Below are 12,678 nucleotides of genomic sequence, written 5' to 3'. Positions count from 1 at the left end.
TTTATTTTTTCCTTCATCCTATCTTGCATATGCTGAGTCTGCACTTAGACTCTTGATGTTTTTTTTTAATAACAAGGTGTCCAGTTTATGTTTAACTAGTGCTGAGTTGGAGCGTGATTCCTCTCTTCTGCAGTCCGCCAAGTGGACTTTTGAATTTCCGGTCACGGTGGTAATTTGCCACACTTAGCGCTCCCACTTGCACTTTCACAGACAGAACACGCTGGTAGAAAGGTCTATTATTGCCATGTAAGCTGTGTCTCCAGGATTGTGTCTCCGGATTTATGCTTAACTGGGTGCAACAAACATTTAATGTGGGGCAGAGGTTTAGCTTTCAGGTATATTTTCTACCTGTCATGGATGACATTTTGGGCTAGTAACAATGTCTTTGGATTTCATCTCCTGTCCTCTGGTTTGCTGAGGATGATCAGCTTTTTCTTATACTGCTGGATTAGTACAAATCCCCTTTCCCCTTGGTGGGGGATGGGGGACAGGGGTGAGAGGGGGGGCAAGAAAGGAGCCCTTTGTGTAGTAATATGCAGTTTTCAGTGTTCAAAGTCCTCTTACTCCTACTCCTCCTTACTGTGAGATCACTAACCCATTTATGTTTTATTTTAGTCCATGAAACTAATTAAAGGGACACTTCCAGAGCGAGAATAATTTATGCTTATTTTGATGGTCTTTTAGGTGTTTTTTATTTATTTTTTTAGACTAATAATCCTTTTTGCTCCATTTGTGTTTGGTTTAAGACGGGAAAATAATCTTGTCCCTTGGCCATGTCACCTTTCTCCCAAAGTGGTCTGATTTTGTCCTCTGCCCCAATGTGCATATGGAATTCTGGGAGAACCCCAATGTCGAGCTAAACTTCTGGGAGAGGCTGCATTTTTAGTATTGGTTTGCTCCCATTTGTGCCAGTCGTATCTGACAAATGGGCCACACAGTGCTCATCTGTCATGTGCAAGGTTTATTTAGCTTCACTACACAACTCTCATTAACGTTTAATGTGTCTATATCCAAACATGCCCCTCTACACTTCCTGAATATTTTCCCCTTTTTTTGGCTCACAAAGGGGAAAAGCGGCTCTAATTCTTGGACTGCATCCTATCCTGTACCAGATACAGTATACTACAATCTATACTAATTTCAGAACAGACTTAAAAACCTTAAAAATTATAATAGGGGATCTGCCTCTTTCATAATGATTTCAGTTTTCAGCCAGACCTAAATTTAAAGTAACATTATAGTGTTGTGGGGGGATACAAGCCTGTATTCCTAACACTATAGTGTCGCTGTCCCTGTATGCCATAAGCATTTTCATGCTCTCTCCGCCACCCATAACATAACTTAGGAGGCTTGGCCTCCTCTACCAGTGTACAATCATTGCACATGTGCACACGCATTCAAACTTAACCCTAGGAATGCATTGAATCAATGCTTTACTATGAGGCTTCAACATTGCATGTCAGTGTCACTCAGTCAGTGTCATACAGACAGTCACTAGCAGTGGACATAACCCTGTAATGTAAACATTGCAGTTTCTAAAAAAAATAAAATGTATTACATTGCAGAGTTAAAAGGACAGTTAAATTGACATGAGTGGTCTGGGTGAATATAGTGTCTCTGTAGTAAGGTTAACTGTATCCAAAATGGAGAGATTTCCAATTCCAACTGTATATAAACTTTTATTTATTTAGTTATTTTTTCCAATTTTTTTATTTTATTTAAAAAACCTAAAGTATTGGGTGAATTTAAAAAGGAAAACTATTGCTATATTCTTTAATAAAAGGGAAGGGGTATGTTAATCTTTGTTAATGGTTTTCTGTTATGGAGGTTCGTTACCCCTTTGCTACTTTCAGGGATCTACTCTTAAATTGATACATGAGACTGGTTCATGGTTCTTATAACCCTGGCATTTTAATGTTTGTACCATTCTTGACACTTGATACCATGAAATTTGTCCAATTGATACATAATGTTTTAAAGACCTGTTCAGACTTGAGAATTTAACCCACCTTCTATTGATGCCAAGATTTCAAATTGTGTCCGAACACCTCGTGGTAAGATGCCCCAGCTTTGCAGCTATTGTTTATTGTAGGGAGGAACTCTTTGCTCGAGTCCGGAAAGATATATATATATATATATATATATATATATATATATATATATATTTATATTATTGTGGATGTTTTTTTTGTTTTTGTTTTTTGTTTTTTGTTTTTTTTTCACTTCTCTTCCTCTGAGAAATGGGATTGCCAAGTGCTGGATGGTGGCTTTTTAAAATCTGAGCTCTTCCTGTCGGTCAATAGAATTGTATAACGCTTGTGCCATAAAGGACGGAAGCAGAACAGAAGAAGGGACATGATAATCTATCAGAATAATATAGTACTTTGTACACCCACACACGGCCAAGCTGTTAGAAAATACAGATACTGCAAAATAGCATGCTATTTATTAACTGGAAATGTTTACTGTAATGTGTAAAGATTCCACGTACATCTGAATCACTTGTTACTCTGCTTCTATGCAGGATCTTGCAGTCAAGCCTGCACTTGACAAACTCTGGGAGCCGGATACTCTACAAAAATATTGCAGTTAGTGTCCTGTAATGTTTCCTGTTATACACAAGTCTATTGTGTTGCATATCCTTGTCTCCCTGATAAAACTGGTCCTCCATTTTTGTATCTTTTTTTTTTTTTTTCTCCTGTTCCACTCTTGGCATTCTAAAAGAATCTGCTGGATACAGTGTTCATACCTTTCTCTTTCTTTATTGTGACTTATCAAAACAATGTAAAATTTCTGTCCTTTTACGTCTTGCAATTGAACTACAGTAGTTATCTGTCTTGATGCATCTTGCATACTTTCCCTTCCAGTCTGCTACATTTGTGTGATAAACTATTAAAGATCCACATGTGTCTTTTTAACTCTGCATGCCTAAGGTTCCACCAGAGTTTTTCCTCATTCTCACAGAATGAAAAACGTTTGGTTTCATTTAAAAAAAAAAAAAAAAAATGTATCTTAGGTTGAGTAAATACCTGCTTAATATTTCTATGATCATGGTTAACAGGAACTGTTAACATATGAAAATATTGCATTCATCAACAAATCATGAAGCCTATTTTAACGAAAAAATACATACATAGAGTGAGAAAAAAAAATTATTTGATACCCTGCTGATTTTGAACATTTGTCCACTGAGGAAGAAATGATCAGTCTATAATTTTAATGGTAGGTGTATTTTAACAGAGACGGAATAACAAAAAAAATCCATAAAAACGCATGTCAAAAAACTTAAAAATTGATTTGCATGTCAATGAGTGAAATAAGTATTTGACCCCTTAGACTTAGTACTTGGTGGCAAAACCCTTGTTAGCAATCACAGAGGTCAGACGTTTCTTGTAGTTGGCCTCCAGGTTTGCACACATCTAAGGAGGGATTTTGTCCCACTCCTCTTTGCAGATCCTCTCCAAGTCATTAAAGTTTCGAGGCTGACGTTTGGCAACTCGAACCTTTAGCTCCCGCCACCGATTTTTCTATGCGATTAAAGTCATTCCAGGACCTTAATGTGCTTTTTCTTGAGCCACTCCTTTGTTGCCTTGACTGTATGTTTTGGGTCATTGTCATGCTGGAATACCCATCCACAACCCATTTTCAATGCCCTGGCTGAGGGAAGGAGATTCTCATCCAAGATTTGACGGTACATGGCCACGTCAATCGTCCCTTTGATGCGGTGCAGTTGTCCTGTCCTCTCAGCAGAAAAACACCCCCAAAGCATGGTGTCTCCACCTCCATGTTTGATGGTGTTCTTGGGGTCATAGGCTGCATTCCTCTTCCTCCAAACACGGCGAGTTGAGTTGATGCCGAAGAGCTTGATTTTGGTCTCATCTGACCACAACACTTTCACCCAATTCTCCTCTGAATCATTCAGATGTTCATTGGCAAACTTCAGACAGGCCTGTACATGTGCTTTTTTTGAGCAGGGAGACCTTGTGGGTGCTGAAGGATTTCCTCCTGTGTAATTCTGGACTGATTCCTCACCATTTTCATGATTATTGAAACTCCAGGAAGTGAGATCTTGTATGGAGCACCAGACCAAGGGAGACTGACAGTTATTTTGTTTCTTCCATTGCCAATAATCGCACCAACTGTTGTCATCTTCTCACCAAGCTGCTTAGTGATGGTCTTGTAGCCCATTACAGCCTTGTGTAGGTCTACAATCTTGTCCCTGACATCCTTGGACAGCTCTTTGGTCTTGGCCATGGTGGAGAGTTTGGAATCTTATTGATTGCTTCCGTGGACAGGTGTCTTTTTATACAGGTAACGAGCTGAGATTAGGAGCACTAAGAAAGTGGTCCTAATCTCAGCTCGATACCTGGGAGCCAGAAATCTTGCTGATAGGGAATCAAATATTTATTTCACTCATTGACGTACAAATCAATTTATAACTTTTTTGACATGCATTTTTCTGGATTTTTTGGGGTTTGTTATTCTGTCTCAATGTTAAAATACACCTACCATTAAAATTATAGACTGATCATTTCTTTGTTAGTGGACAAACGTTCAAAATCAGTAGGGGATCAAATACTTATTTATTTTTTTTTCTCCTGTGTCTCTGTTAAAGGACCACTATAGTGGTTTTCCTGGCACTACAGGGTCCCTAGGTTCCCCCTCCCGCCGGGCTCTAGGGGAAAGAAGGGGTTAATCCCTTACCTCCCCCCCCTTCCCCTGCCGGGCTCGCTCAGCGCGGGGATCTCTCCTCCTCCTTTTCGGTGTCATCGGTTGAATGCGCATGCGCGGCAAGATTCTCTGAAACTGCTATGTTTACAGCAAAAAGGGTTAAACCTAGCTGGACCTGGCACCCAGACCACTTCATTAAGCTGAAGTGGTCTGTGTGCCTATAGTGGTCCTTTAAGTAAATGAACTTTGTTTTAAAGGAACACTATAGTCCCCTAAATTACTCTAGCTAAATAAAGCAGTTTTAGTGTATAGATCATTCCCCTGCAATTTCACTGCTCAATTCACTGTCATTTAGGAGTTAAATCACTTTGTTTCTGTTTATGCAGCCCTAGCCACACCTCCCCTGGCTATGATTGACAGAGCCTGCATGAAAAAAAAAAAAACTGGTTTCACTTTCAAACACATGTAATTTACCTTACATAATTGTATCTCAATCTCTAAATTGAACTATAATCACATACAGGAGGCTCTTGCAGGGTCTAGCGAGCTATTAACATAGCAGGGGATAAGAAAATATTAATTAAACAGAACTTGCAGTAAAAGCCTAAATAGGGCTCTCTTTACAGGAAGTGTTTATGGAAGGCTGTGCAAGTCACATGCAGGGAGGTGTGACTACGGTTCAAAAACAAAGGGATTTAACTCCTAAATGGGAGAGGATTGAGCAGTGAGGCTGCAGGGGCATGTTCTATACACCAAAACTGCTTCATTAAGCTAAAGTTGTTCAGGTGACTATAGTGTCCCTTTAAGAATTGCTGGAGAATGTGGGTGAGCACTGGAGGTTACAGTCTTTGCACCTTTTGGATTGTAATCTGATGAACTTCTTATAATGTTGGGGGGCAGTTTTCCTGAATTCTAATATAAAACGGGTGGCTGAAGCCTGCCAGCTGTGATGTTCACGATCACTTTTGTTTGAAGGAATAATTTTGCAAAGCGCTTATAGCTTTGCCAGAAAAGGACTTTTATATTTAGTTCTACTCTGCTTTTTCATTCTGCTTAGCCCTTTTTAGCTACCCCTGTCTGCATGCTCTCTGATAGAAAACCACAGCTTGGTCATTCGAGCTTTACTCCTGCAAATCTTTTACAGAGAATTCACAAAGTTGATTGGGAAAGTGTTTACCAAAGTGTGTAACTTTAAGAGTATTGCTGATTAGACCTGTGCAGGTTGTTGTTCACAGTGAGATTAGATTTAAATTGCTTTGCTTAGCAGGGTAAAATTGATCTATAAAACTATAGCAGTTTTATGAGAGGGAAAATAACGTTAAGATATTGAATGTTTTTTTCTTTACAAAGAAACCTGTTTCATTTGTCACCAAAACTTAGATTTGGAATCCTAGCAAGGGGTAGAGAGGTCAGTAAGGAGAACTTTGCTGGACCTGTTCCCCATCCCCCTTTGCAAGTTGCATTATGTGTGGTGAAGGTGAAAGCTCTTGTACTCCGCTTTGCCGAGAGGACACCTCTGCCTTAGCATTTCCAGAGAAGACCGATTTGTGTGTGGATTTCCTATTGTGCTGGTCACTCTAGACTTCAGGATGAAAGCCGATGTTTCAGACAGTAAAGCATTCCTTGACACCAATGGTTCTTTATAGCCCAGCTGCTAGTGTAATTTGGTTTTGGTGGGTGTGTGCGCAAAAGAAAAAGGTGATAATGGACATTTTTACCGGAGACCTTTTTACCTTGGGTATTAACACCAAAATCCTGGACTTTCCCAAGTGTTCTGTTTGGATCAATCTCTCAGCAATGCGGAGTTTCACGTAATTAACCAAATACAAATCTGAGGTTTCTTTCTTTCTTTGTTCTTTTGCCCCGTTCCGCCAGTGATGGCAATGCAGACTCTGCAGTACTAAGCTACACTTCAAATATGGTTTTGTTTTTTTCCCACCAGGAGATGTACGGTATGTTATAGAGCTGCCTCTGGCATGTGTTTTAGAACTTTAAAGACTTACTCCAAGCATCATAATCATTACAACCCACTGTTGTGGTTATGGTGCCAGCACTATTCTGATGACTGAGCAATGGTTTGCCCTCTTACCTGGTCCCCCGCTGGGCACAAAGGGTATTGGTGAGCAATGACAGCTTCTGGCTTCTACAGAGCTACACTGTTTTCAGCCAATGAATAGAATTATATGCATAAAAAGATGTCATGCTGGAATACCCATCTACAACCCAGATAGTGGACATTAGCCAGGCCAGAACTAGTAATGTCTCTCTGATGCTGCTGGAGGTGGAATTACGTCCCTGGCAGCAAAGGGGTAAACTCTGTATGTGCAGTGTTTTAAAGTGACATGCTGGACATAAATACTCCAACTCTCATGGTGCTTTGAGTAACCCGAGCAGTGATTGCTCATCTTGGCATTGCAAATGTTTGCAGACTACTTCCCCAAAGTTATTCAATCTGCCCTTTTGATTTGTTTTTATAAATCATGTGACGTGTTTTGCAAACACTTCAGGTAGATCTCCTTTTAAACTTTCACACTGAGGACAGGGAGTTGATTGGAAGACACTGGTACTCATTGAGAAAGGTGCTGGGACAACAGAAAGTTGACCTTATAAAATCGCACTCTTACTACTATTGGAAAACTTCTAGGGCAGGGATTAGAAAACCTTAAGTTCTCCAGATGCTCATTATTATTATTATTGCCATTTTATATAGCGCCAACAGCTTCCGTAGCGCTTTACAATGTTATGAGAGGGGGATTTAACCATAAATAGGACAATTGCAAAAATCTTACAGGAACGATAGGTTGGAGAGGACCCTGCTCAAACGAGCTTACATTTAGTCAGCATTAGGGGTTTTACAGCATTTTGTAACTTTATTTTTTTTTGCTGTGTCATACTAGGATAGTCTAATATCTCTACAGATAAAAGAAAGCAGGCTGAGCAAACTTGATTGACCTAATGGTGTTTTGTCTTGTTTTGTTAAAACAAAATCAAAAATCTTAAGGACTAGGGTTTTTTCCCACCTTCATAAAACTATTATTTGCACCAACACTGCTTTTTAAACATCTGGTTTATTTGTCAAGTGGTATAAATGTCACTTTAAAACAACACTTTTCTTTGATCCTGTGTTAAACTCTGTACCAGTGGGGACGTGCATGCAAGGATGTGTCTCCCTGTGGGAGGAGGGGATGGGACGGTCCCTCTCCCCCCACCCCATGCTCCTGGAAGGAATGTGCAGGAGAGGTCTGTTCTCCCTGCCCTTATAAGAAAAGGGGCTTTGTGTGGGATGCTGTGACCTCAGACGGGAGCTATTTAGTGTGTGCCGAGGATGGAAGGAGCTGTGAGCTGGCAGACGGCTCCACACCACACACTCACATGTTTCTTGTAGTTTCACGTGGGTAGGAGACAGGCTAGGACCTGTCCTACATGAGAAGCCTTGTCTGTTTTTCTTGCAGACGCGGAGACCCTCCAACACAGGAGACTGTGCTCAATAAACACCATGACTCTAATAGTGTCTGAGCCTGTAATCTCAGTCCAAGCATTTGGTTATGGGCTAACCTTTTGCCAGGGTTGGATTTTCCATGCATTAATGTGGGTACATGCCTCGGGCATGCTAAAAGGAGGATAGAGCCTAATCTTGAGTAGGCAGCATCAGTTGATACGTCTACTGGGTCCAACTTTTATTTTTGTTTTGCTAATTTTGTCCTTTGTTTCCTTGTGTTGACATAGAAGACATAAATATGGAATTCTTCTTGATTTATTGCCAGGGTTACACTTTATTACCGCTTTGCTTCAGATTATATTTTGATTATAAGGTTGAAATTACTTTCTATTCCGCTGTTCTATGTTCTTTTCGCATATATTAAAACCTTCAAAACATTTTTTTTTTCTTTCTCACTCTCCATTGTAAAATTGTTAGGAAGACATGGCAATGATTATTAAAACACGAATGTGTTCACCAGAAATGTCCAGGTCAAAGGAAAGTGTAAAATTGTCTGCACTCTCTACAGCACTACCCCAGGATGCACCTCTAGTAGCCATCTGAGGAGTGGCCAGTGGGGGTATCCCTAGGCTGTAATGTAAACACTGCATTTTCTTTGAAAAGATTAACTGCAAAAAGCCTAAAGGGAATTATTATACTCATCAGAACATATACAATAAGCTGTAGTTGTTCTGGTGACTATAGTGTCCCTTTAATGGTTAGCTACTGTATCAAATAAACCTACCTGCGTAAGTGACAAAATGTTAGCTTCCAAATCAAAGGCACATTGCACACCCTACTTTTATGGCCATGGCCTTCCTTTTTAGGTACATAACCACAACTAGTTTATCATCACTGGCGCCAGAGATGATAGGAGATACAAATGCAACTTTTGTCAGTTGTATTAAAGTGTGTTATGAGAATGGACAATGGGAGTTGCAAAGTTTGGATCAATTTACCTAAAATGGGGTAGGTAATATAATGTCCGACTTGCAGAATTTAAAAATGAGCTACATGGTTTGCTTTAGTGATTTATCCCTTTCTGTCCATGTTTTGACTCTTGACCTACTTTATGGTTTTAGTCAGAGCTCAGAAGCACCTATGTAAAATCGAAAGTTTTGCGTAGACCTTTTATTGATAACTGTTTGTACCATACATGTGTGATTTGGGGGGAAGAGGTTAGCGTCGCCTTCTGAAACTATATATTAAAAGCATTAAAATTCTAACAGGTATTTACTAAATTGAGAAAAGTGATTCTCAAATTTAAGGCCTAAGTAACTGAACTAAAACATAGCTGGCTTAGAGAATATTTCCACTTCAGCTATTTTGACCTTAATTTTGTTATTCACTTTGAATTCTCACTTTGGTGAACATCCTTGTTTGAGTGCTCAATGGTTTATTCTCCTTACCCTAAAAGGTTAACGGTTAGTCTCACTTTCTGTGTGTGATCATACTTGTATTACGTGTTTCCTGCTGAGCGGACACTAGGCCTGATTTATTAGTGCATTGAACAGATTGTGGACCTCCTCCCTAGACCTACTGTCCCATGTGCACTGTAAACAACCTTTTTTTTTTTCCCCGCAGTCGTTTTTATGGACTGAATTTCATTTAACATCCTGAAACAGAATTGTTAATTTGCGTTCATTAGTTCATCGCTAGCTGTTTAACTTTTGGGAAGGGAAAGGAGTTTGAATTGATGGGAAATGTGTGTTTTTCTGGTGTTATTCATGATCAACGTTTGGGAAGCATCAGCCTATTAAATTGAAGTGCTCATTCTGGGGATAAATGCACAGCAATGTAATGTAAACCTGGGATGCTGCGTGATAGAGCCGTGTTCCTGATTTAAACTCGTGATGTTCAGTAGCCTTAGGCTTCTTTAAGTAAGCCCAACTGTTAACCCAGAGGGATTTAGAGGACTAACAATGCCATTTAAGTGGCACAGTGAGCAAGATTTGTAACGGTGCAACTGATTTTTTTATGACCAGTCTTAATCAATTTTGTTTAAAGTAAGATATTATATTGACAAATGAAAACATTTGATGCATGAACTTTACAGACCAAAACATCTCTAAAGAAAATAATTCCTTGAAGACATAATTAATTTTTTTTTTAATAATTTTTTTATTTTTATTTATTTCAGGGTTTGCCTTTCCTGACTGGGCTTATAAGCCGGAGTCCAGCCCGGGCTCCAGACAAATACAGCTGTGGCATTTCATTCTGGAGCTGCTACGCAAAGAAGAATATCATGATGTCATTGCTTGGCAAGGAGACTATGGAGAGTTTGTAATAAAGGATCCAGATGAGGTGGCACGACTCTGGGGTGTACGGAAATGTAAACCGCAGATGAATTATGACAAGCTGAGCCGGGCACTCAGGTAAATGTTGATGATTTGGAAAATATAGCGCTGGAACAAATACTCCTAACTATTTTAAGTCAGGAAATACTACTATGCTATTTCAGTTAAATGTGCAAGGCATTTTTTTTTTTTTTTTTTTTTTTTTAAACAAACTTCTGTAAAAAAAAAAAAGAAAAGTGTGTTTTTTGTTTGTTTTGTTTTTAGATGTCCACTCACATAGACTGATTTGAGTGCTCACAATCCATCCCCTCCTGCCCCTTCTGATTCTGGTGTTTCACCGTGTTTCTTCCAAGAGACACAGCTGTAATACTCTCTGGCTTGTGTAGTCCCGATTCTTTCCAAACTAACTGGGCTGGCTAACTGGAAAAACTGTCCCAGGTTCCACTAAAGGCTCATTCTGCCTACTCCCACACAGCCACTTGCTGTTACTGGCCATGCAGAACGATGGATTTGGAACTTTAAGTTACAGTTTACATTATTGCTCTTTGTACCAACATCCTTAAAGATGTAGTAGTACACTATAGCTTTACTATAGTAGAATTTTTAAAACTAAACGGTCAGCATTGCCATATAGTACAAAGTTAGATCACATATATTTAAAAGGTAAATGAACACTCCAAACACCATAACTACAATGTTATGTTTTTGGGGTTTTTTTTTTAATAAAAATTCTAATTGGGTGTAACCACCAAGCAGCTAAACCGTATTCATCTGAAATTTAGATTGTGGACAGTTATCAGAAATAGCACTGAAGAAAACATACTAATGGCAGCCCAGAGTCTACAATACAGGACACACATGTTTACTTAGTTATTTTGCATATGTGTAATATTAACGTTTGTTAATAAACCTAAATAAACTTTTGTGTAGCCATCAAGCAAATAAAGACGTTTTGTGGATTAACTATAGGGAGTAATTTCAGTGACTTGGTTAGGTGCATGTGGACTGGGAAACCGTTCTTCCTCGCATTTTTCAGTGGTGGGAGGGTGAAATCCTCTTAATTGTAGGGTCTTTGTTGTCTGCAATACACCTGGGTGTTGGAAAAGATAAGCTGTTTTGGTGTTTGATAATTACCAGGTTATGAAAGCAAAGTACAGGATGAAAGACCTGATCTGTAAAGGGCTATTATTCAATTGATTGTCCATACCTTGATCCTGTTGAGGAGCTGCTGTTGGGATTCCAGATGTTTACCAATTTGGTGGGCTAGGTTTGTGTGTTAGGGCCAGGTGACACATCCAAAACCTTGTATTTAGTTTAATGGACTGTAATGATGAAAAAGTATGTGTAGATATGCACAGCCAGTATAGACTTACCCACAATCTGCAGCAGGGAAGTCCAGCCTTGGCCTCTCCGCATTCGTTGGACTATATTTTCCTTGATTCACCACTGTTTGCTTGCTGTATGTTTAGCAGAGAATACTGAATGCTGACTGTGTGGATATTTTGTGATTGGGACACGGCATTCATGGTCAGTTTGATGCATACTATTATCTAGACAATATGTCGGAGGTTAAATTTTCTGGTCTGCTGAGCTTGTATTCTCTTGGTTTTTTTTCTCTCCAGGTATTACTACAACAAGAGAATACTCCACAAAACCAAAGGCAAACGTTTCACTTATAAGTTCAACTTCAACAAACTGGTGCTAGTGAACTATCCCTTCATTGACATGGGCATGACAGGTAAGAGCTCACGCTATAAAGTGTGGAGACACATCACTTTGGCATCACCATTTTAGTGCTTTCTGCTTCTTTGATTAGGGAAAAAACTGAAGGGGATACATGCTCAATTAATATTTAAAGGGACACAAGGCACCCAGACCACTTCATCTCAATGAAGTGGTCTGGGTGCAGTGTCCCTGTCCCCCTCAGTTCTGCAGTGTAAACATTGCAGTTTTAGAGAACCTTCCTGTAGTTTCACAGAGTTTTTAAAACCTCACTGGATGTCCTCACGTGACTATCAGCATGTCGGAAAAACCTCATAGGAAAGCACTGAATCATTTCCTTCCTATGGGGAAGGCCGAACGCAGCTCTCACCGCACATGCGCATTAAAGGTGCCTCCTGTTGACTGACATCGTCAAAGCCCGATCCAGCACCGAGGGACATTGGCGCTAGAATACAACTTTGTATACCTAGCACTATAGTGTTAGCACTTAATCAAAAATTCGTTTAAATG

The 12,678-nt window shown here is 39.6% G+C and overlaps 1 protein-coding gene across 2 annotated transcripts in view; it reads left to right on the top strand.

The window, feature by feature from the left end:
* Positions 1 to 12,678, top strand: part of ERF (ETS2 repressor factor) — a 142,132-nt gene that overhangs the window by 125,357 nt on the left and 4,097 nt on the right. For both annotated transcript variants that reach the window (XM_063436844.1, XM_063436845.1), the window contains 2 exons: positions 10,290 to 10,524; positions 12,069 to 12,184. In XM_063436844.1, coding sequence (XP_063292914.1) covers positions 10,290 to 10,524; positions 12,069 to 12,184 — 351 coding nt within the window. The remainder of the gene's footprint in view (positions 1 to 10,289; positions 10,525 to 12,068; positions 12,185 to 12,678) is intronic.

The sequence above is a fragment of the Pelobates fuscus genome, chromosome 11 (genome assembly GCF_036172605.1).
Source record: "Pelobates fuscus isolate aPelFus1 chromosome 11, aPelFus1.pri, whole genome shotgun sequence".
Taxonomy (NCBI): Eukaryota; Metazoa; Chordata; class Amphibia; order Anura; family Pelobatidae; genus Pelobates; species Pelobates fuscus.
Note: the sequence above shows the minus strand (reverse complement) of the source record. Positions and strands in the feature narration are given on the sequence as shown.